The sequence below is a fragment of the Rhagoletis pomonella genome, unplaced genomic scaffold (genome assembly GCF_013731165.1).
Source record: "Rhagoletis pomonella isolate Grant_MI unplaced genomic scaffold, Rhpom_1.0 Rhpom_scaffold_00008, whole genome shotgun sequence".
NCBI classification, from domain to species: Eukaryota; Metazoa; Arthropoda; class Insecta; order Diptera; family Tephritidae; genus Rhagoletis; species Rhagoletis pomonella.
Genome location: NW_023458562.1, coordinates 13,962,119 through 13,988,232, shown reverse-complemented (window position 1 = coordinate 13,988,232; position 26,114 = coordinate 13,962,119). Strand labels below are relative to the sequence as shown.

Below are 26,114 nucleotides of genomic sequence, written 5' to 3'. Positions count from 1 at the left end.
AAGAATGTAGGGAAAAGAAGACGTTTGGGAGCGTAAAGGAATTCCGTTGCAGTGATTATGTAAGAAAAATACTTAAGTGCTTATGAAGGCATCTGGTGTTGAAAGAGAATTAGCAAGGGAATTTCTTATAGGATTAAGTTGGCTTTTGAGAAATGTGCGGCAAAGCAAATATGCGTGCATTTGAATTTTGTGGTCATATGATTACGGTGGCCATATTTATGAGAGCCGAATACGGGACAAAAAATAATTTTGCAAATTTTTTCGGCAACAGCTTACAGATCATAAAGCTTTCTTCAATGATCCTATATGTATTAGCCCGGAAACAGTATGTTTTAGTAACATCACAAATTTGTAAGAAATTTTCTCGACATTTTTTCCCTGTAAAATTTAAAAAAAAAATCGTTAAAATTTAATATCATCAAGTGCAATTTTAAGTCGCTAAGGCTTACCATTATTTTTGGTAATTCTTTTTTTTTTTTTGTTGACAGTGTTACGCAATTTTCTCGTACAAAGTAGGTAAGTATGTTCGACCATTTTCTTGAAAGAGAAGCAAATGAGCAGTACTTTCCACTCGCACTTTATTATACTCAATTTCAATGAGTTACAAAACTGCAAACCAAATTTTTTTCTAAAGATTCTAATTAAAAAGTTTAAAATTTTGGTGAAACATTGTAGAATTAATTTCTATAGTTTTTTGCACAAAGTGGGAAATTTAGTATTATATGGTTTTTGTTAGCAAAAGAGCTTTACTTTCATAAAATAAATAATAAACATTAAATAAACTAAGGAAAAATAGCCAAAACTTACTAAAATGTCGAGTCCTTATTTCTATTTTGGTCACTGTATGTATTCCTCGATTCGAGTCACAGGCATTCAGATTAGAAAATAATAACTGTTTATGAAGAAAATTACGATCATATATGTACCAACAACACTTAAAACTTCTTCATAAGCTTGCCACCGAATACGGGACAAATACAGGACATTAAAAGAAATACAGAACATTTGGCGCCCCGTATAAAATAAATAAATTGCCAGGACAATGGGTCAAAAAAGAGGACTGTCCTGTATAATACAGGACGGATGGTCACCGTACATATGATGTTGAAATGCATTTCTAAGCTCTCACAATTCTGCGTGGAGTAGAAAGGATGGGGCAAGAGTTTGAAATGTTAAAATAAATTTTTTTAAAGGTGCATTTTTTAAATTGAATTGTTTTCTTTTTATACCCGAGCGCACTTGTGCACAAGGGTATTATAACTTTGTTCACATAACGGTTGTTTGTAACAGGCAAAACGAATCGAGATAGATATAGACAAATGTACACATAAATGATCAGAATGAAAAGAGAAATCGATTAAGCGGTGACTGTCTGTCCGTCCGTCCGTCCGTCTGTGCACACGATAACTCGAGTAAAAATTGAGATATCTTAACGAAACTTGGTACATGCACTTCTTTTGGGCATAGGACGGATGGTATTGAAAATGGGCGAAATCGGACAATAACCACGCCTACCTCCCATATAACGGTAATTTTCAGAAATACGATAACTGCGATATTTTAGTAACTACTGAAGATAACTGACTCAAAATTGATATTTACATTGATTGTTAGACGAAAAATAAGAATATTAAAATTTTTTGGAAAACGGGCGTAGCCACGCCCACTTATGGTTACATGTGTATTTCTTGGTAACCGCTGCACCAATTTCTTCCAAAGTTGGCACAATTTTTGGCCCTGGCACAGCATACCAAACGGCCGAAAGGTTTTAAAATCGGACAATAACCACGCCCACATCCCATATAACGGTAACTTAGAGAAATACGGAATCCTCGATAAATCAGTAAATATTAAAGCTAATTTATTCGAAATTGATGCTTGCAACAATTCTTTACCAAGAAATACGTTTATGGAAAAATTTTGGAAAATGGGCGTGGCACCGCCCACTTATGATCACGTATATATATCTCGGCAACCGTTCTACCAATTTGTACCAAACTCGGTGTGGTTATTGTGCTTGCCACATAAAAGCAAAGCGGCCGGTATTCATATAACGGTAAATTTCAGAAATGCTTTAAATTTCAATATTTCGAAATTTAAGGATGCTAATTTACTTAAAATTTATACACCCCCTTATCATGTAGCGGTCGCTTTCGGAATGGTAGAAAACATATATTTAATACTTGCGCCGGGTATTTAATGTTCGGCTCCGCCCGAACTTAGACTTTCTTACTTGAAATTTAAGAAGAAGAAGAAATTTAATTTTTAGATGTTATTATTTTTTTAAAGAAAAATATACGGTTTTAATGTCATTTTAATTTTTAGAAACTTATTTTATGAACATTTTTTCTTCTTCTCTTCTTTTATAACCTTGTTTTTGTTAGTTTAATTATTTTTGACTTTTTATAATTTATTGTTTAAAAAAGAAAATTTTTTTTTTATTTGATTTAGTTTTTAGAAATTTATTGTTTTTATTTCTTCTTTTTTTAATTTTAATTGTTTTTCTTTTTAAAATTTTTATTTTTTTTTTAATTCTTATATATTGTTGTTTAAAAAACTATAATTATTTTATTTAGTTTAATTTTAGAATCTTATTTTTTTTCTGTTTTCTTAATTCAAATTTCCCTTGTATTTTTAGGTATTGTCCTAAAACTTATTTTTTATTTTTTTTTTTTTTTTAATTACCATTTTCTACTATTTTATTTATTTATTTTTTTTTCTTATTTAATATTTTGATTATATTCTGATGGTTTTTGCGACCTTCCTTCTTGTAATTTAGTATTTTACTGGCTCGAGGTCAATTTAAAAAGGGCAAATTAATTTACACGTTTGGTACCAAACTCCACTTAAAACAGTGCGGACGTGTAAATTAATGTTCTCTGAGGATGATTACCGAAGCGTGTAATCGAAATATATCGGAAAAAAATGCCGCCAAAATACTATGTTATTTAGATTTTATTGTTTGAAAAAGAAAATAGTATATTTTTTTAATTTCAATTAATTTTTAAAAATATGTTTATTTAATTATTTAAAATAATTTTCTTTTATTTATTATAATTGTTTTAAGAACAATAGTGATAAATTTTCTATCGCTAAAAGGCGAACTTGAGTTGAAGGACAGCTGCCAGAACCGCCCCGCAGAGGCGCAATTAAAATACATTTAAATTTTAGTGTCAAACCCCAAACCAGTTATGTGCCTTTATAGCCAGCTTCACCAGCAATTTAAATGGAAGTGATTTTCTATTTTCTGTCAACATCCATATAAGATTCAAAAAATTAAAATCATTTTTCACGTAAACTACTTTCGGGAAATTGGGAAATTGGGTGTTAGACTTTGGAATACATAAAGGTGAAAATTTTACACGTTTTCACTTTCTAACATCAAAGAATTAACTAAACCGAAATACAGAAAATATTTTTTTTTTTTAGGTTGAAAGTACTTACGTAAGTGAGCAAATTTTTAGATTTAACAACTAAAAATCTGTGAAATTTGTTTTCTTTTCTGGAACTTCGTTTTTTATGTTTTCAGAATTCGCAAAATTTTCGTCTCAAAAGTTTCCAAATAAAACAGATGTGCCAAAAATTATGCAACAGAAAAAGTTAACAAAAGCTTAGTGACTTGGGCTGTTATTGGGAAAACAAGGACAAAAAGGTTGACGTTGCATAGTTTTAGACGTTTTTATTTTATTTTTAACTTCGACCAGCTTAGGTAGGTGGTTGGCCCCATTTAAGCGGAAACTGAGATTCAGTACGAGGTCGCCAGAGTAAATCTTACCGCCCGCGTTTTCGTTGACTATGGAACCGTCTACATAGATCGCCGTCGACCCTGGGTTTAGGTCTGTTATACCGTCCCATTCGTTTCTCGCGGGTATTCGTATGGATAATTTGTTGTCTAAACAAAGCAGAGAAATGATATAATCTTCTTAGTTTTATTTGTAGTGGATTACCCAGCAGAATTTCCTCGACGTTTGCTGGCTCACATTTAACCAAGCAGCACTACATACAGCGGCCCGAAATTTTCCATAGAAATCTTTCGGTGGAAAATTTAACTTTAGTGGCAGAGATTTGGTGAGTGTAGTGGATAGTGCTTCTCCCATGACAAGCATGGAAGCCGTCCTCTATACCCATTCCAGCTTGACTGTGAACAACGTCGTGTTTACTGTGACCCCGTAGAAGTGGATGGGTCTTACTACAGCTGTGTACATCCAATGCAGTATTTGTGGTATTGCTCCCAATATTTTCATATAGCCGAACGAACGAATAAAATCACCCAGGACGGCGCAATATTTTAGCATAATTTTATCAAAAGACAAACCCTTAAAGCACAGTTCAAAGCTAAAATTTTGAATAAAACATGTGTCTGTATGTATGTAGATTTCAAGACTAAAGCTAATTTCAAATGGAAATCAGGACATTCGTAAAACTTCGAATATCACTCCCACAACCCAAATACTAAAATCAATATTCATCATCAATTTAATTAAAATGATAAGGGAAAGAGTGTGTAGAAAAGCGCCATGAACTGTGGGGAGCACTTATTACCGGTCATACACAGCCAAACACACAGGCATAACTAAATACGGGTGCATACTAAATGCGCGCATCGCACTCACATGCTTGGACACTTGAGCACAGGGTTAGAACGACGGCAAGCCTAAATTGGAGTAAGTAAGTAGTAGTAGAAGTAGAATATTTTCGTAGCAGAGTTTTATGCGTCGCATTTTACATACATATACATCGCGTGTCGTAATTATAAGCATACGAATTTTTTTTTTAATTTTTTTTTAGTTATTTTTTATAAAAATTTATTTTATTATTTAACAAAAACCATTTGAATCCAAGTTTGAAATTTTATGCAATACTAAAAAAGTCAAGAAACTTTCATAAAAACTCAAAATATTTCTCGAAATTTTCACGAAAATTTGTTAAGTTTTCTTAAATATTGCGCAAAGTTCGAGACTTTGATTTATAAAGTTTTTATTAGAAATAAACCATAGTTTTTTTATAAAAAAACTAGCTAAAACTAAATAAGAAAAAAATTATTTTTTTAAAACTAGTATATATGTTGTGCGCTTATAATAATGACGCGTGGTGTATTCAGATATACACACTATAAGTATTCATCGTCTGTTGATTTGATAAAAGGATTGTATCTGTAAGTTTTAAGACATAAAAAAACACAAATTCCTGAATATTTTTGGTTTTCTATACTGCAATAAGCGCGCAATATTTTCGAAAGAATTTCGAAATAGATCGTACAAAAATCGGAGTACCGTAGTAAATTTTAGGGACGTGAACCTTATGAAAAATTAAGTCGGTTCGATTCCGCTGTTCGAACCATTTTATCACCTTTGAATTGGTTCGTTAAAACGGTTTTTTTTTCTTTGTACCGGAATTTTGTTTCAATGGTTCGAAAATTAAAAAAAAAAACTATCCACGTTTCTCTCATTTGTACTCAGTAACAATCCAAAAAATATATATAATTTATGTCAAACACTATACGTAGTAAAAAACATGGTATTGTCATGTCTAACAAAAGAAAAAACTAAAAAGTGTACAAAATTTTCTAACGAAAATGGACGAATTGAAATAAAACTTTATAAAAGTAGTTAGATTTTCGGTTCGGATCAAAGTGGCTCAGTTAATTAACTAAAAACAGGTTAATCCGGTCAAAACCATTTCACGTTCCTGGCAAATTTTTATTTTTTTTTTAAATCGTAGTAAATCTACTACGATCGTAGTAAACTTCTACTCTGCTCAATCACTTATTCGTCGAATTAGATAAGTTCGAATGAGCCACAAAAATGCTTGTATGACAGGCATTCTATTGTTTTGCTGTAGAAACAAGTGTTTTTGTACGAGCACTTGTCACGCGTATGAAACAGTGTTGCTTTCGAGTTAATATACGCTATGGTTATCGAGTGACAAACGTGCGTATATATGTAAGATGTAGTTTTATAAAAATACGGCGAAAGCATTTTCAGTTTTTTTTTTATTATAAAAGTCAAAGGCAATCAACCCAAAAATTGGATTCGAGTGATATTGAATGTAATAACTTCATATTGAATTCGAGCATGCGTACCCTTTAGGAAATGCGAACATTCGTCATTGGGAGGAATTATTCACTCTCGCTGATTGCAGAAAATCCAGGGAAACGTTCCACAAAGCTACTCATAAAATGAATGTCAAATCCTTCAACAAATCTTTCGTTTGAAATGAATATCGAAATTACTGTTATTTCTTTCGGAGTTTCTAAGTGAAGCGACAAACGAAAGCTTTACCCATGCTTTCAGTTAAAAGTTAGAAGAAGTTACTGTCAAGTGGAAGCATTTCTCATTTTCCAAGAGGGTATGTAAGTACATCCGTATGCACATATATGTATTGATTAAATTAGTATGTATGTCATGCTTATTTGTGTTCAATATATCGAAGTGCTCGCAACCCTCAGCTGAACTCAACGAAATTGCTGTTGCCCTCTAATCAAAAATGACTGTCAGTAAGCAAACAACAAAAAAACAAAAAATATCCTTTTAGTGGGCTACCACGAAATGTAACTCTCAGTTCCACAAGCAACCAGTGGCTGCGTGACAAAAGAAAAAGCAATAATCTGCAATATCGTAAAAAGGTTGGTTTTTAGTTCTTAGCGCAATAAAGTTTGAATTTTCTGCCAGATAGAAAAAAAGGAATGGCTCTATGCTCTGGTGTGCAAATGACGGTCAATGGAATAAATATTTGTTTCGTTTCATAAATGGCGATTGTTGTTATTTTTATACCCGAGCGCACTTGTGCACATGGGTATATTAATTTTGTTCACATAACGGTTGTTTGTAACAGCCAAAACGAATCGAGATAGATATAGACAAATGTATCCATAAATGATCAGGATGAAGAAAGAAATCGATTAAGCCATGTCTGTCTGTCCGTCCGTCTGTCCGTCTGTCCGTCCGTCCGTGTACACGATAACTCGAGCAAAAATTGAGATATCTCAACGAAATTTGGTATGTAGGTTTCCCTTAATCCAAGGTAGGTTGGTATTGAAAATGGGCGAAATCGGCCTTTAACCACGCCCACTTCCCATATAACGGTAATTTCCAGAAATACGAAAACTGCGATATTTTAGTAACTACTGAAGATAATTCACTCAAAATTGACATTTACAATAAGTTTTAGACGAAAAATAAGGATATTATAAATTTATCAATGTTATTGTGGCTTGTTAACATTTTATTTTTAATATTTTTATTGAGCTTTGTACCACGATTGTTTATTAGGAAAAACTGAAAAAGCAACAAAGTCTTAGCGGTAGAAGTTATAGCACTATTTCGGAGATCACCACATCTCCTCATCAGACTTCTTTTTCTAGACTTCAGCAGGGATCGAACCTGCGAATTCGATGTTCAAAGTCAGAAGCGTTAACCACTGAGCTATGTACATCCCGTTGACATATACATAGTTTAGGAAGAGCCTGCCTGAAACTATACAAAAAAGCAAATAAGCAAATGGATGTAAAGAATTGACAACAACAACCACGCTGTCGAGTTTAAATAGCGGCAAATCAGCTGCACTTGATAGTAGTTGGTTTAATAAGGAAAATGAATTAGCAACAAGAGTTTACGGGATGTCAGTGGTACGGGGCTCAGTGGTTAACGCTTCTGACTTTGAACATCGAATTCGCAGGTTCGATCCCTGCTGAAGTCTAGAAAAAGAAGTCTGATGAGGAGATGTGGTGATCTCCGAAATAGTGCTATAACTTCTACCGCTTAGACTTTGTTGCTTTTTCAATTTTTCCTAATAAACAATCGTGGTACAAAGCTCGATAAAAATATTAAAAATAAAATGTTAACAAGCCACAATAACATTGACAAATTTATAATATTCTTATTTTTCGTCTAAAACTTATTGTAAATGTCAATTTTGAGTGAATTATCTTCAGTAGTTACTAAAATATCGCAGTTTTCGTATTTCTGGAAATTACCGTTATATGGGAAGTGGGCGTGGTTAAAGGCGATTTCGCCCATTTTCAATACCAACCAACCTTGGATTAAGGGAAACCTACATACCAAATTTCGTTGAGATATCTCAATTTTTGCTCGAGTTATCGTGTACACGGACGGACGGACGGACGGACAGACGGACAGACGGACAGACAGACATGGCTTAATCGATTTCTTTTTTCATCCTGATCATTTATGTATACATTTGTCTATATCTATCTCAATTCGTTTTGGCTGTTACAAACAACCGTTATGTGAACAAAATTAATATACCCTTGTGCACAAGTGCGCTCGGGTATAAAAAAGATACTGGCATCTTGGAAGCAGAGCTTGCTTAATTTAAGGAGGCAAAAGGAAACTCGACATTAAAGTGTAGTAGTCATAGCAGTCACCAGATCTGCCTTAGCTGACCAGCCCTAAAAAGGTAGAGAAAATATAATCACACCACTCACAAATTTTGTACCCAAATTTATGTAAATAAAACCCAACACTATTTTCGAACAAAAAATATTACTTAGTTACTTAAAAAAAAAATTAATCGAAAAATTACTCTTATGGCGCTTTCTTTTCTATTGAAAAATTCTTTATTGCCATCTTCGCACCGATAGTCAGGTGAGGGCCTTAAAAAGGCTAACTTGTTTATTTGTTTAAAAGGGTGAGTATTACATTCAACAATATTCAACAGTTTTATTGAGCTTAAGACCGTATGTCATGAAAAATTATTGCGGAAAAACAACAATAGCTAACAAATGGTAAAAGTTAAAGTAACGCGGTTTCGTACTTCTCCTATGCTCATCAAATCTCAGCGGAATATGAGTGTTAAGAAAGTTGACACGAAATTCAAATATGATTTTTTTTTAGGAATAAGGTAAAATTCGTGAAAAACTCTTTCAGTCGTCCTTCTCGGTTCACGGTTACATAGGCTTTACTCACTCGGCCGTTGACTCACAAACAAGGACCTTTTCAATAAGCTGTTTGAGGATAGGCTGAGTACGCCGATTAGGAATGGATGAATGAATCGATTGCCTCGGCAAAACACTGACAGATGCCTACAACCAGACTTTTCGCCTACGGGAGGCCAAGAGAAGAGCAAAGCCTCTTGGAAAAACCTCGAATTTGGCCCCCTCAAGAAAGCCTTAGCAAAACTTTTTTAAACTATGAACATGTGATGACTGCCTGGAGGGCAAAGGCCATTATATGAAGTTCCTCTAAAGCTATAAATACATATGCAACAGCTATGCATAAATAAAAGAGACAGCAATGCTGTTCAGAGAACGACCCAGATTAAATTATGTCTGGCCAAGGACTGGCTGGAGTGAAAAAACTCTTTGGGCAATATTTATTATGTAACAAAAACCACGACAACATCGCAAATTACGCTTGCCTTTATTGGATCCCGGGACACACTTGCATTATGGACATCGAGGTGGCCAACAGACTTTCCAAAGAGAGAGCTCCTTCGGGAACTTTACACAATAGATGATGTAGCAATTTCATGCAATAAATCACTGAAAGCTCGCTTTAAATGATGCTTCAAATATATTTTCTTATAATTTTTTAAATAATTTCTTGAAATATTTGTTTGAATTAAAAAATCACTTTTTTAGTTTCTTTAAAGAATATGGTAGCTTCAATAAAAAAACAAAAATCTCAAAAGCGCAGTTTATGTCAAATGCGAGCAATGCCGAATAAGACGAAGAAGTGAAACTACTTTTAAATATTTGTATTATGGGAAAAACCTTGAATTTTTGATTAAAGAAAACAAAAACAAAATCATTCAAGCTGTTTTCGATAATTTTGATAATAAAAAAATTTGTTACTTTTTTAAAGATTTTGACTTAAAACGCTAAGGTTTTGTGGAATTTGTACAAAATTTGTACATGATAATATTTGTTTTACTATAAAAAACTTATATTCTGAAAATGAAAGTTACATATATCTGCAAAATCTAAGTTTCTAGAGTACTTTAAAGGCTCGAAAGTGACCCCAAAATAAGCCAATATTTATCGTTGTATCTACGATAGAAACCGTACTGATACTCTAGACCAGTGCTCGTCAAACTTTTGAGTGTGACGGACCGGCTGCAGTTTTTCTATTACGTCGGGGACCGGTACCTTTTTTATTGATTATTTTTCGTTTACGATCATCTCATATATGTATTAAAATTTGTTTAAATGAATTTCTTTATTAGCCGGGTGTCCTATTACCATTTAATGATAGCAGATATTAGCGATTTTTTATGAATGTTTAACAAATTTAAGTTGTTTTTATTATACAAGTTGTATATAGCCTCATTAAACAGTAATATAAAACATCACAAATGTAATAACTGTAGAGTTATAATAATAAGACATATTATAAGCACGCCAAGTTTTATTAAAATTATATTAATGCTATTGGAAGGTGTCATTCCTTGTAAAGTTACGAAAGTCGATGTTTACTAATGCGAGAGGTGAGCCTGTTTATTATTTACAAGCTTATCAAGTCGTGGCTCAATTGTGGACAGTGCGACACGCAATGGAGAACTAATATTTAAACTGTTCCTGTACTTTGTCTTAATAATACTCATGGTTGAAAACCCAGTCTCACAAAGGTAAGATGAAGGAAATGGGAGTAGAGCTTTCAGAGCAATTTCAGCAAGTTCCGGGTATTCTGCTTTGACATGAATCCAAAATGACGCAAGTGATGTCATAGTTTCGAAAACCATCTTCAATCCTTTTGCGGACCGGCGACTTATGGCTTACGGACCGGCACCGGTCCGCGGACCACCACTTTGACGAGCACTGCTCTAGACAATAAATATGCCGATAGGCTTGGAATTTTACCTTTGAAATCGCTTCATTAAATCTCGTGCAGTAAGCGTTTTTGTGAAGCTCTAAAAATTACAAGTACAACATTTGAGCATGACATCCATACCGTAACGTAAGACGACTTCTACGTCAAAAAACATCTGTTAACAAGCTAAGCAGAATGCAGCTTAAAATAATTTATAACTTTAGGGTATTTAATAGATCTAATTTTTGCTTTACTACTAATCCAAATGCGAGTAACTTTTAACCTATTATATTTAAGACAATTGTCTTTTAGATACCAAATTTTAATAGTTTTATTCCATTTTTGGCTTTGATTTCTGACTAACTTTAAGCGTGCTTCAAATGTGAAATATGTATAACAAAAGTCTAACTGGTTTTCCTGAATTTAAAAATTAAGTACCGGGCTTTTTCAAATAGCCTTTTTTCGAATAACTGGAAACCCAACTTTCGAAAAATGTGGAAAAAAATGCAGTATTTACCAATGATTTTGGCCTTTTACTATTCATCTTCATATGTATGCGGCATGTATTGCTTTCTAGCGAGAAGCCTAAATGTATGTTACAGTTTGTAACTGCATGCCTTGAATTGATATGAAAAGTGATATGCATGTACCCAATCCCAATTTTTTTACAAATTGATGAAATCGATCCAAAGTTTGTATTTTCACAGTAGAACTTTTAGTTCTAAGTAGTCTAGTCCAGTTTGAATCCTGAATGAAAGACTTATTGTCAATTAAATGTAATAGAATTGTCAAGGAATTATACATACTTCAATTTTATTGCATGCGATATGGTAAATTTTATTCGCCACAAAAGTAAATAAGAGGGGAGGTCCGGAAAATTGTCAACTCTTTCAGCATAGAGTTAATATTACATGCTTAGGTTTACATGATGCATACTTTAAGGCACTAGTTAATCGTTTAGTTCCCTAGCGAGATAATTTAGTGTAGCGAGTTCCAAAGCAATAGTGAAGAGCTCACCCACAATTTTAAAAATTCATTGTCGTTTTGAAACAAGATTATCGTCCAAGCAAATAACAAGTATTCCCGAAATATATTTACAACAACTATTTTCTAATTGAAAGTACTCAGTTAACATATAAGTCGAACTATTTATTATAAATTTAGTTCGTCTGGAGGGCAGGTGTGGACTTGCACTGGCAAAGGACGAAAACTCGCCACCATTGCTTTCAGCGCACCTAAATTAACTTGGCCGTGACATGACAATTATTCGCAGCATTTTGAAGACAGCCATACAATTTTAGTACTAGGTAGTTAGAAAATATCAAAAAAAAAAACAAAGTAGCCTTAAGTAAAAGATAGTTTTTATTGTTCACTCACCTATTTGTGGCACATCGTACTGCCGCTGCCCTCGCGCTGTGCGCAACATCAGCTGACTCGCTATGGACGAGTAACCGTTATTCGCCGCCGCAGCAGCAGCTGCGGACATACTATTGCCCGCACCACCGCCGCCGACGCCCAGGCCGCCGGAACGTTTATGATTGGGATGCAAGAAAGACTCCTGCTTTTGTAATGGCGTTTGCTGTTGCTTATGTAGCTGTTGCTGTTGCTGTTGTGTCTGTTGTTGTGCTTTCAATTTCGCAGCAGCTTTAGCGAAAGCGGTCGTTGAGCTAGCGCTATCATCAATGTTTCCCTTGCCAACCTGCTGCTGCATTGGCGTTTGCTTTAGTTCTTGTTGTTGCTGCTGCTCACTTTTGATTGTCGCGCCACTGTCGGCGGACAACAGTGTTGAAGAGGAACTTTTTTTGCTGCGGTGCCATTGCGATGAGAGCGCTTGGCAATTTGTTATCGTTGCTGTTGTTCGGCTGAATATGCTTGCTGGCGGTGGCTTCCGAATTGGCAAACGCGAAATTATTGTGTCTTTCAGTGTTCGAGCCAAAATGATGCAACTGCTGCCGCTGTTGGCCGAAAATATTGCGCTGCCACTGTTGCAACTGGCGCTGTTGTTGTTGTTGCTGTGAGCGTTTACGTTGCCACTTCTGCTGCAGATGTGTATTGAAGTTTTCAGCACCGCCGGCGCTACCACCAGCATAGGCGCCACTGCGATGCTTAATCCCGCCGCCAAATGCGTGTTGTTGCTGCTGTGGCGGATAATGTTTTTGATGCTGCTGTTGTTGTTCATGTGCCTGCTGCTGCACTTGCTGCGCGCGCTGCTCTTTCAAGCCACCGCCACCACCATGCTGTTCCTTTTCGAATATTTCCTGCAAGGTGTGCGGTGCGCTTTCCTCGAGTTCCTCGAGCGTGCGGTATGGATTCAACAGTAGCGGCAAACCATCGTTCAAGTGATGTGGCCTAGTATTGCCGCCGGCAACGGCATGAGCTGGCGAGTCATCACTCCACATGCTGCGATGTTCGGGCGGCAACAACTCATCTAAGTACTGGTAGCTGTCCAAATCGGTGAGCATTTCATCCAGCTCTGGTTCAGCCTCGATCAGCACATCCAAGTCGTCACCACGCTGCGGCTGGCCGTATTCCTCGCGGTCGGAAGGTTGCACGATGTGCCCATACTCATACTTCTCAGGGCGCGTGTGCGCGCCGTATTCGCCCTCCTCGTCTATATACTCATCCTCAATGGCTGACGGCTGTTTCACGACACTACCATACATAGGACCGCGGGCCTGTTGCAACAGCAATGACGGATAATCGCTCTCCACCTCCTCGACAGGGCTCATTTGTATGCGACCGGTGATGATGGGACGTCCGTGATGGCCAGTGCCCGCGTTGGCCGCAGCGGTCTGTTTCGCCAGACCGAGCAACATAAGCCGTTCGCGCTCCAGCTGCGCCATATCGGCCAGCTCCTGGGACAAACGGCCAGCGCTATCTAACTGACCCACCATGGATTTGCTGAAGGTATGCGCAAGACTGCCGCTGCCAACGCCACCACCACTACTACCGCTACCACTGCCGCCGGCATGCAAATGTTGCGCGTGCTGCGTTGCGGAGAGTATATTGAGCATTTGATTGCTATTCGCGGCGGTATTGTGTTGCGTGCCGCCGACGCCGACGCCAATATTCGTTGGCGTATTAACGCCACTACCAATGCCTATGCTACTGACACCGCCCGCACCAGGACTGCTGCCGCCGCCACCAGGGCCATTCAAACGCAATGCGTAAATGCCACCCTGTATGATCAGCACGCAGGCGAAGGTACGTAGAATGGAGCAGAGCATTTTCTTTTTGTTGAGGCGGCGTAAACGATCTATTAGACGTGCTATGTTTGGGGATTTTTCGTTACTACTTGGCTGGGTGTGAAACGAATTGTTGAGAGGCGAGAATTGCTTGTCGGACGCCGAAAGGGTCGGTCAGGAGTTCAAGTGACTTTTGTGGGAACGCAAATAAAGCGTAGGCTCTTTTTTTGGCTTTTGGATGCTGGGTCTCGGATATGCTGTTTAAGTCTAAGCAACAATTCGCTTGAACACAAAAGTCTTCATTCTCTCACAGTCTCTTAGTAAGTTGTTTGCGTTACGAGGTTAACGTTACAAGCTGCGTACTATGCCCAAGCTATTATTGAGGCCGTACTGCCCCTTAACGGAACTGGAATGCTGGAAGATGCGTTGCTCAATTTTCACCAAGCAACTTTTCGTTTTATCGCCGCGTGAATTTCTTGGCAACGTCAACGGCTATTCCCAACTTTTTCCGTTGTCTTCACAAGTTGTTGATTGCTGCCTTATGGCGGCTAGCGCTTTCGCCTGCGGGAGCGCTTGTTTGTTGGCTGAAGTTTTTCACGTAATCGCAATTTTTCGCCGGAACGTTTTGATGCCTCGCCAAAAAGTACGTTTCCGCTGTTTTTTTTTTGTTGTCCTTTAGATTCGCTGTAAGTCTCGTTGGCTGTTGATTTCTTTGTGTGCTTTCAATGGCTTTTCGTGGGTTTTATGTTCAGCTGTTTCCGTTTGCTGTTCGTGCTAGTTGGTTTCTTATGTTTAGTCGCTTTTTTTTGCTTTGGTTTTGTTATTTTTTCATTACTTTCCTGCACCGAACACACACTTTTTTCGCCACTGTATTTTATATGTTGTTTTCTCCTTTCATCGGTGTGCTTGGCTGGCAATGTACGATAGTTAAATACGCCGTTGAAATGGCAATTTCACAGACTTCGATTGCCGTCGTAAGCGCTGTGTGGCGCGCCAGTCGAGCGTTCAGTCGTTGTTACTGTAATCCAAGCGATTACAATAATATTTTAGTTGCTTGTTTGTTTATTTTTCCTTTGTTTATTTGTTGTTTGGTTGAGCCCGTTTCGAGGCGCTCTACTACACTGGCTTCTTGCTAACCCCGGTCGGTCGTTGGTTGGCCGTTGGTCGGTATGCCGCCCTTAGTTTGCCGCGGGTTTCATTACCAACACCGGCAACTGCGTCGTAACGCTCGTTCGTTCGTTTGTGGCCGATAATGGCTCACTACACAGCACACGCCTGCTCACTTGGCTCGCACAGCTTTAGACTTCAGTCTTCCGTTTGTCAGTTACGCTGTCGTCTGGTTGTGTTTCCTTTTTCTATTACTAAATTTTTTTGTTTTCTACTTTATCTATGTATATATACGCTTGCTATAGTCTTTTCTTGTTGCTCTTGTTGTCTTCTTCTTTTTGAGCGCGCCAATCTTGTTATATGTCAGTGGAGACAAAATCGATAATCGATGCGCTGTTCCCGCAACTCTACTTTAGCTGTTACGTTTGCGTGTCTGCGATTCTTGCAATTGTCTGGAGTGAGTCGAGTAAGCTACTATGATTTGCGTCGTCCGTTCGTGTAGATTTACGGTTGTGTGTTGAATCTTTGGAGGAACTGTGTGTACAAGTTTCTAATAGCACCGACCGCAATCTAAATTGGTTGAGGCTTGACCACTTGCGTAGATTGTAGTTGTGTGCCTTGTGAGATATTCTGCAGAAGCTTCTTAGTTAATTTTTTTTATTATATTTTGACATTACTTTGAGGAACTATTCAGCCTTATAAAAGCCCTTGTGGTCAGTTTGCGGCATATATTTCCCAGTGCGCGCTACAATCTTTAATGAATTCTAAGTTTACCAAACTGTCTTTAAATTTTGCTCTCACTCTTCGCACTCTCTACTTTAGTCACCGTCCAGTTTAAGCTATCTGTTTAATTGCGTTTTCCTGTCGACAACAGTCACTCAGTTTTCGTTGGCTTTGCTCTCTCGCATGTGGCACGCACTTCCACGCACGTCGTCCGGGCTTCAATTTTAAGCCGCTTACTTACTTATTTACTTTCAGCACAACATGTGCGTATAGCTCATTTGTTCCACACGCAACTGTTGATTGTTTGTTTGCGTCGCACTGTACAAACCTACTCGGTGATGCCTTTTTATTAGGTTTTCTCTGTTTTTATTTGGTTTTTTGTTTTTGGTGAGAAGAGTCACGTCGCTTAGCAGCTTATTGACGACTTTTGACCACAGTTCGTTTGGGGCTCACCTGTCGTTTAGCAAACACAATTTTTCTACCTGCACGTTTCGCACTATTTCTCCGAGGGGATAACTTACTTTTTATTAGTTTTGACACAGTATGTGCTTGCTTTTTTCGGACGCACTCGTCGTTTGCGGACTTCGCTGTGTTTTTTGTTTTTTTTTTCGCACTTTTTTGTCTGCTTTATTTTTATGCTTATCTGCTCAGATTCTAGGGGTGGATATGCACTTTGTAGCACCTTAACTGTCTGCACGGTTGTTGTTTTATTTTTCTCTTTTCTCGCTAGGCACACTCCACTAAATTTTTTTTTCACATACACACACTCTTTATTTCTTATATATTTTTTCTTAGGTTTCTTATTTTATTTTCTTGTTTTCTCGTTTATTTTTGGTAAGACTGCGCATTAAAGTCTCTTGGCTTATATTTGCTTTTCGCCAATTTAGTTTCGGCTTTGTTTTGCTGCCACTAAAACTACCAAGCCACCGCACCGCGTCTCTAACTCACTTGCCGCGCCTACCGTGTGCTCAGTAACTGGGTGGCTGGTTGGCTGACTGACTGACTGGATTGCAGTGCTTTTGGATCGTTCGACAACTGCCGCCTGCCTGCCTACCTGCCTACCTTCCTGCCGTGCTGCCTGGCTGGTCGGCTATTTTTAGCTTTATGTTTTATATTTTATTTTGCTCTGTTTTGTTTGCGTTACGTGTCTGTCCCTGGGGATTGCGAGGGGGTAGGATAGCAGCGCACAAGCGTTTTATATGTTTGGTTTCGTTTGTATGTGTTTTCAGTGAGGACCTTCGTTCACCTGTCGCCAGCAAAAGTTTTCTCTCCACCACCGTACTCTATTAGCTCCGGCTGCTCCTTCTTCTACCCAATCTCGCTTTATGGTCTGCTTTGCTTCGTCCTTTCTTTGTGTTTATCTTCGACTGGTTAGGCGTTCGCACTGTAGGTTGCAGGCAAATGTTTCTGCTCTCCTGCACACTCACTGCTTGGCTGTTGGCTGTCTGTTTATTCGGCGACCGGCCTGTCGGTCTGTCTGCTGTCGCTGTATGAATGTTTGCCAAGCGCCTAGATATGCTGCTGGTTGTGCAATGCTTGAGACTCGAGTCGAGTACGTAGAAGACTGGCTTGCGCCTAGTCTCTGGTTCTGGTCGTTCTCTACTGTGTGCACGTTACCGCTAGTTGTTGTGAAGTGTCGTATTCACTTTTAGCTTAACTTGCTTCCTTTTTTCGTGTTTTTTTTTCTGAATTATACTTTTTATACTACTTTGCTGTTTTGTTACTTTTACACTTTGTTTTTGTTGCGCACTTATCAGCTGCAAAATGATTTGCTCCCTGGAACTTCCTGTTTATGATTGCAGCACAGAATGGCAAGTTTTTCGTTTTAGTTTTCTTTGTTTTTAATATTTTTCCTTGGCTTTCGCAACGACGGAAAATTATGCCTGAATCTCTGTCGTTTAGTTTGGAGTTTGAGTGGAGCTCTGCTGGAGTTTATTTTGCTTTTTTACTTGTTTTGCATAATTTTCTTATCACCTTTAGTTAGAATGTTTGTATCCAATGCTCTTCAGCAAGCACTCAAAGGATCTGTGAATTCAGGCTTCATTAAAAAAACATAAGAATATAATTAAAATTTTTTTCGTAAATATATTTCAGAGATTTTAATTAATTTTCCGGAGATTTTCGCGAGGCTGGTGGTTTTCTTAGTGTAATGAAAGCTCATTTTATTTTTTAACATTCATTGATTGACACAAAAATTGTTGAGAATAGTTTTCAGCAGCGTCTTTTATTAAATAAAGTTAAGAATATTAATAAAATCAGCAACATTTCTTGAATAATCTTGAATTTCCAAGCCAGTGCACTCTGGGAAATTTGAAAAATTTTTTGGCAAATATTGATTATGGCTAAACAAGTATGATTTCTGACATTTTTGCAAAAAAAAAAATCTTAACCCTTGACGGCCGAGTTGTCTAAAGTAGTCACTTTTTAATTCGTGGTTTATTAAAAAAGTTGAAATGTAGTTTTTTCTTAAATATTTGTATTAACAAATGTCCCTTAAAAATGCTTTATTTTGCAAAAAAAAATCCTTTGTTTTTATGTTTATGGCATATGGTTTTTTATATATTTTTCCGTAAAAACATTGTGACAGAATAGAGCCGATATTTAAATAAAAAATTTCATTTAGTTATGAAAACGCGTTCTAAAGTGATTCTTTTTAGAAAATTTTGCCAAATTATATAAATTTCAATTGACTGAGAGGTCTGAATTTCCTAATTTGTTTGCTGGAAAATTAAAACGAGCAGCCTCTGCAGCAACAAAATTATTCACAGCCTGCTCTCTCCTGAGTTCTGATCAAATTACCTATAGTGCAGCGGTGTGAAATTACAACTGTGTGAGTTTAATAATTGCATAGTTCAAGGCGCTAAACTGCAAAGAAATACAATTCTAAGGCGTCAAGAAAATAACTTTTGTCAGCCTAAGAGTATGCTGCATAACTAATTGTTCGAGAAATTTATTCTTTCAATCCATGAATGAATGACTTACGTGATATTTGCAGTGGAATTCTGACAATCGCTACGATATATTTTCGGGGCCAAAATTCTCTAAATAAAAGCATTTGGGCCTAAAAATATACACCATGGAACTGTAACAGATGCAGTACGTAATCAGCCAAATTTTTGGCGATCAAAACTAGCGATAGCAAATGTTGGAATGCGGCTGCTGATAAACCTGTAAGATAGCTATCTCACTAAAGTAGACATTCTGGTTGTTTAAATTTATCCTGGTTTTTGAAAAATTTTCCAGTCGCCCTGATGACACTTAAATTGTCCTGGTTTTTTAACGAAGGTTAGTGCAGATACCCATTCATCAAATTTTTGTTATGACAAATAGATTAAGCTTCTGTTTTTGGCGAAGAGTCACGAATGTCAGGAGTAACAAACTCCTCAAATGTCGACATCCCAAACTATTCAACTACAGAACCGAATTCATCAGCTAATTTATGTATTTATGTTAGTCAATCATTGAGAAAGTATAGTATCGCTTTCTTAATGCTGAAACCCGAATCAAATATATCAAATGTGCTGGAATGAGAGTTAAAATCAACGGAGCATAAGCAACGGAGTTGCTCGTGTAATTCAAAATTAGTTTTACAAGTTTTCAAAAATAGGGGAGAAAAGTGTCTTGATACCCGAGAGGTAACATTAAGGCTAACTTCACCCAGAAGAAGCGGACTTGAAATTGAGTCTGTCAGTAATTTAACCATGAAAATTGTACGAAGCATTTTTCTGCGGCTGCAAGTGTGGAAAAATAAATAAGTTTTGATAATCGGCTCGTATAAGGCGGAAGGTTATATTGATATTGCAAATGCAGTATGAAATGCTAGAGGAGATAGAATGCGCCAACGGATTTGTAATAATTGATTCAAAAAATTTTGGGACTGCAGAATGCTTAGCTAAATATGCCCCGTTAGTTCTCCACTGATGATCTGCTACCGCTTGTATGTAACGAGGTTATGAACGATTCCTTCCATACCGTTGGAGAAACGCCCTCTCTGAGAGACAAATTAAATAAGGCTGTTAAAGGAATATAGAGATAATCAGCACAATTTGTAAGAAAAGAAGTGGGGATCTGGTCAGGACCATAACGAAAGGACTGCTTTAAGGATTTCAGATAACCTACTATATCATCAAGAGATATTACTGGGATATATATTGAGTTAATTGGACATAGTTTAAAAGGATAGTCAATGTTAGCATGAAAGTTAATGAAATAATTGGATTTAAAAAACTGAGCGAACATGTTGGAAATTATTTTATTATCACTAGAGATGGCATATTTTGATACCTCATGGCGGACGAAAGCCACTGCATTTCGCTTGGAGTTTACGAAATCATAAAACGATTTGGGGTTATATATTATACGCTGTTTGACTTTACACAAATAAGCTTTGTAACAATTGTTGTTTAATTCAAAGAACCTATGACGCAAAATTGAGTATTTTACATAGTATGAGTGTAAACCCGTTTTTTTGTTTCTGTTTTGTCTTGAGCGGACTTCAGTCAAAAGCCTTGCCAGAACATTGCGATACTCATGGCCAATCAAGCGACTAGTAAGGCTCGAAATGCCTTAAAAAACCGTTGGCCCGATCAGTCGCTCATTTGCAATAGACTCGCACATATTTATTACATCTGAGAAATATTTTTATCAACAAAGAAGAGGAAGAAAAAATTGAAAAATATGAAGCAGACTTGACATATTATATACTAATTAAAGCATACTAATACAAATTTTCTAATCCGATTGTCATGCCTAACCAGCTACAGAAATATTTTACATCTTTTACTCCTTACTTACGATTGAAAGCCTTCGTCGAGCTACTGGTTGAGTTTCCGCTCTATAATACACGCGAGTGGAAAAGGAAGGACTCTCCTGCAGGAGGTATTGGCATATCCATTTGGCAGCACTTAGCACATAGCAGCTACAACACCGCAAAGAAGAAGTTTTCTGTTCTAAAACGAGATTTCTACACCAGTTATGGGCAAGCATTAGGCTAAAATAAATGCTGGGTAATGGATACATTACATTTCTCAGGAGTATTTGAGCATGAAAAAGCTATCTGCGCTATGGATGGCGTGATTGCTCTCAAGTAAAGAAGTGTTTGCCAAATCGTACTAATTTTCGCCCCGTAGAAGAAAAAATAAACCAGATGTGGAGGAGCAGTGAAAGCAGTGGTCTTCTTCGCGTAAACCTGCTCCACACAAGATCAAGGAGGGTCTCTCTGCCAACAAAGTCAAAGCGACAGTTTTTTAGGATGCGCGCGAAGTGATTTACATAGATTAATTATTTACTTAAAAAAAGGGGGCAAAGCAACGAATATTACTAAGAGCTATTAGGAAGGCTCGACATTGATTCGATACAAAAAAACACCGTATTTCCTACATATTCGCCACATTCAATCAAATGAAGCTATTTCTTGCCTATAAACCTCAAAAAGTGGCTCAGCGGTAAAAAAAAACTTGCGACAAATGAAGTCATCAAGGAAACAAACACTCTATTTTAAGGACCATATACCAACCTTTCTTTCGGAGAGGATAAGCAAATTAGAAAAACGCAACACTCAATGTATCGAGCTAAAAGATGACTAGGAAACAGAGCAAGGGTGCTGCAGATCTTTGACGGCAATTATTTGTAATATGTTACCGATTCTTTTCAGACAATGTTACTACAGGCGTTGACAAACTTTAACGCTGTTACGCTGAACACACACTTTTTATACCCGAGCGCACTTGTGCACAAGGGTATTATAACTTTTTTCACATAACGGTTGTTTGTAACAGGCAAAACGAATCGAGATAGATATAGACAAATGTATACATAAATGATCAGAATGAAAAGAGAAATCGATTAAGCGGTGACTGTCTGTCCGTCCGTCCGTCCGTCTGTGCACACGATAACTCGAGTAAAAATTGAGATATCTTAACGAAACTTTGTACGTGAACTTCTTTTGGGCGTAGGACGGATGGTATTGAAAATGGGCGAAATCGGACAATAACCACGCCTACCTCCCATATAACGGTAATTTTAAGAAATACGAAAACTGCGATATTTTAGTAACTATTGAAGATAATTCACTCAAAATTGATACTTACAATGAGTTTCAGACGGAAAACATGAATTTTATAAATTTTTGGAAAATGGGCGTAGCGACGCCCACTTATGGTTACATGTGTATAGCTTGGTAACACCAATTTCTTCCAAACTTGGCACAGTTGTTGGCCTTAGTACAGCATTCTAAATGGCTGAAAATTTTAAAAATCGGACAATAACCACGCCCACATCCCATATAACGGTAATTTCGAGAAATACAAAATCTTCGATAAATCAGTAAATATTGAAGCTAATTTATTCAAAATTGATGGTTGCAACAACTCTTTACCAAGAAATACGTTTATGACAAAATTTTTGAAAATGGGCGTAGCACCGCCCACTTGTGATCACATATATGTATCTCGCTAACCGTTATAGCAAGCTCGGTATGGTTATTGTGCTTGCCACATAAAAGCAAACCGTTGAAAATTGTTGAAATCGGACTAAAGTTGAGGCCGCTTTTCATATAACGGTAAATTTGAGAAATGCTTGAAATTTCAATATTTCGAAATTTAAGGACGCTAATTTACTTAAAATGTATACACCCCGGCTTATCATGTAGCGGTAGGTTACGGAAAGGTGAAGTATATTTAATACTTGCGCCGGGTATTTAATGTTCGGCTCCGCCCGAACTTAGACTTTCTTACTTGTTATTGCCTGAACTAATGACTGAACTTGGACAATATGTGCTTTCCACAGGATGATGCTACTTGCTAAACAGCGCATGAAAAAGTTACCATATTGCGAAAATCGGCGGTAGACATTACTGCGAGTTTTTTCATCTAGTAGGAATGCAGCGGTAAATTGAGGATAACATTTGTTAGTTGGTATTGTTTGATTCTTCCGAAAAGCTGAGACGATGATGTACTCGCGTTTCGGTACAAATTTCCTGTATATCTTCTCAAATGTGGCTTGGAAGCAAACCGATTTCAGCGTTACGCCATTTTCAGCAGCAACCCTATAAATGATTTGTTGGTTATTCTCATATATGTAATACTTCTATATTGGCAGTAAGCTAACTTCTCAATGTGTAAGCATTCCGAAATCAAAGCGAGACAGTCTAGTACCGTTTTTGTCAATGTATTGTGTACTTGAGTGCCGTTTTGTATATGTGTTGTGTACATGCTTATTTATAAACGTATGTGTTCCTTTTCTTCCGTACGTGTTTATTGATATATCTGTACTGTAGTGTTTTCGGACGGTACTAGCTCTTACTGCCAATATAGGAGTATTACATATATGGTTATTCTCAATGTAATACCCTAAGGAACTTTGGGCAGGGCGGCAAGAAATCTATGCATATAATAAAATTGTAACAGGCCGATTTCTGTACATTATAAATATTAAAGAGAAATTAATGTGGCGGATTTTTATTAGAGCAACAGAAGACACATCAAAAATTTTTAGAATTTTCGTCTGTCTACATGGCTAGAATTTTAGCTTAAAATATAGAAAGAAAACCGTTAGAGAGCTGCCACCTGTTTGAAAATTGTAGTTTAAGTAAAATGATAAGATAATGTTAATATTGCGATATGGCTGTCAAACGAGGGACGTTTAAAAAGGCTTACGGCCGCAAATGTTTTTTTTTTGAAGGTTTGTAAATTTTAATTCAATTTAATTGATAAGATAAATTTAATATTGCAATATGGGTTTCAAACCGGCACAAAAACACTTTTAAGGCGCAGTGAAGCACGCCGGGTATTTGCTAGTATGAGAATAATTGTCTTTACCATTATTTATAATTTGTACAGAAAAATTAGAATCTGAAAATATTATTTTTCATAAAAAATTTTACAATTTCTTTTTCAAGATTTTCGAAAAATTTTCAGTTTAGGCGTTTGCTCATAACACTTTTTTCTGAGCTTACTTTTATGTAAAAACTGACTAAAAATAAATTTCTCAGAAATCGGCAAAAATTTTTGTTTTATTCCATTGAAAAGATGTCACTAGCTCCCAATGTGCAATACTCAAGTAGTTGAAAGCATTTTTTTCCAACTCTTTTGTGTTTACTGTTAAACACGCTTAAATATTTATTGAATTCAAGCTTATGGCTCTTTAAATGGAATATAACAAAAATGCCAAAAGCGAGGTAGGCAAACTTGAAACGACTTGACGGTACGGAGGTATCTACGCACTTCCCCTCTCTCCTCACCTTTTTCACCTACTAACGATAAAACCTGAAAGCAAGAGTTGAACCATGTAAAAGCAGACTTAGCGTCCAAGAGTGAGACCAAGAGTGTAACACGTTCCAGTATAGCATGCTTAGGCGACTTACAGCCAGGGCTGCCGACTATCCTCACCTATGAGGTGCCATATTGGAGATAAAAAAGTGCCAAAATATGCCTAATTGAAAAATTAAGTGTAAAATAGGGCCAAAAATGGCACGGTTTGAGCCAAGGTGGCAGCCCTTCTTACAGCACCGCGTGCCTTAAGGTATGCTAAGAACCACAATCAATTGGTATCAAACCGGAAGCAAATCACATATACATACACACACACACACACATGTGTCAAATACGCTGCATATAAAGTGAAATTTTGTGGACTTCTCAAATATCAAATTGCCGAACTTCTTGAAGTAAGCAAATTAAAGTATGCACCACTAGCTTGGTGCATCAGCCAAACACTTTGCACGTCTTTTAACCCAGCAGAGGTTGTAAATGAGGGTTACGATTTGTCACAACCGCCTAACTAACAATTTTCAACTTACATAAATATTTTTGTGTGTACATACATGTGTACATCCGTTCATGCTGCTCTTCCCAATCGCTAAGTTAATAATGGCATAAGTTTATTTAACAAAGAAAATTTTTTGGAAAATTTGTTTCTTTAAGAAATAAAATAAAATAAATACACTTAGCTAAATGTATGTAATGCCTGTGTTCCTTTTGCAATAATTTATACGCCCTTAATTATCAAAAAAAAATTTAATTTTTCCAACAAATTTTAAATGCATATTATTTAAAATTATTATTATTCTGCGCTTGCTGAGAACTATTTTCATCGGCATTTATATCGTAGGTTTTATTGCACAAATCACTGCTGCTTAAGTATTTTAATTTTCACAAAACAAAAATTGTATATAAATTCGAGTTCATTTGTATGATTTCTTATGCAGTTTAAGTTTTAAGTGCACAATTTAAAACTGTAAGCATTTATAATATATTTCTGCTGAAAATAAGTTTTGTTTTCTTTCATGCTTTTCGTCTTTTTTAAACAATAAACTTTTTTAATTTGATTTTTTAATTTTTATATTTTTTTTTAATTTTCCTTAATATTTAATTTAAGGTTTTTCAATTTTTAAACAATTTTCAAATTTCATTAAAATTTTTTTTTCTGCGCCACACAATGTATTATTTTTATTATTTAAATATTTATATACAAAAAAAATATTAATTTTTGCTCGCAATTAGAAAACTATGAAAATTGCACTTGCAAACGCTTACACTGTGAATTTTTTTTTAACTGTTTGCAAAAGAACTGTTAAAGGTTTTAAAATTCATTGAAATGTTTGCCATTTTTAAGCTTTAATTTTTTACTAAATTTTATGCTTTAAGTTTAAATTTATTTACTGCTTATTGGTTTTTGCTTTTGTTTTTGTTTTCATCTATTTTATTTCATTCGCCAATTCCTTGCGCTTGCACTTTCAATCGCGTACTGACTGCCTTCCCTGCTGCACAAACACTTTTATATATCACGAAACCAATTGCTTCGGTGCGACTCGGCGGGGCTATGTGTTTTTGCAATTTTATTTTGACTGGTTCATTTTCTTATTATTTTTTTTTCTAAAAATTCTATGGGAATCGGAATTTCAAATTTTCAAAATTTAACGCACATTTATTTTTGAAATTAGCACCTTAGAATTTTAGGAAAATTTCCCATAATTTTCCATTTTTTTGCACTTCGCACACTGGCACTGGTCACCAGCTATGTAGTTGGTGTATCCTTGCTTGCAGCGTCACTTGTTTTCGTCACAGTTACACTACACAAGAGACTAGGTAGTGTGTGCAAAGCAATATATACATACGTACATACATAAGTTTTCGAAATTCATTGACAACAATTTTTTTTTTTCACTAACTAACCCACAGTCCATATTACCTTAGCGCATAACACTTTCGCTGCTCTTTTGCTTTTTTTTTACTTTCAGTTTTTATTATTCACTTTTTTTAATAAATTTACTTTTTCCTGCTATTTTTTTATTGCTATCTATTTTTTTGCACTGAGTTTAGTTGGAAAAAGA

General features: G+C 36.4%; 1 protein-coding gene across 1 annotated transcript in view; it reads right to left on the bottom strand.

Moving 5' to 3' along the window:
- The window catches only part of LOC118744226 (transcriptional regulator ovo), a 195,118-nt gene extending 169,478 nt beyond the window's left edge, over positions 1–25,640 (bottom strand). Inside the window, 3 exon segments of the mRNA XM_036477100.1 lie at positions 12,147–12,570; positions 12,572–17,809; positions 25,444–25,640. Coding sequence (XP_036332993.1) covers positions 12,147–12,570; positions 12,572–13,996 — 1,849 coding nt within the window. The 5' untranslated portion in view covers positions 13,997–17,809; positions 25,444–25,640.
- Between the last annotated feature and the right edge of the window lie 474 nt (positions 25,641–26,114).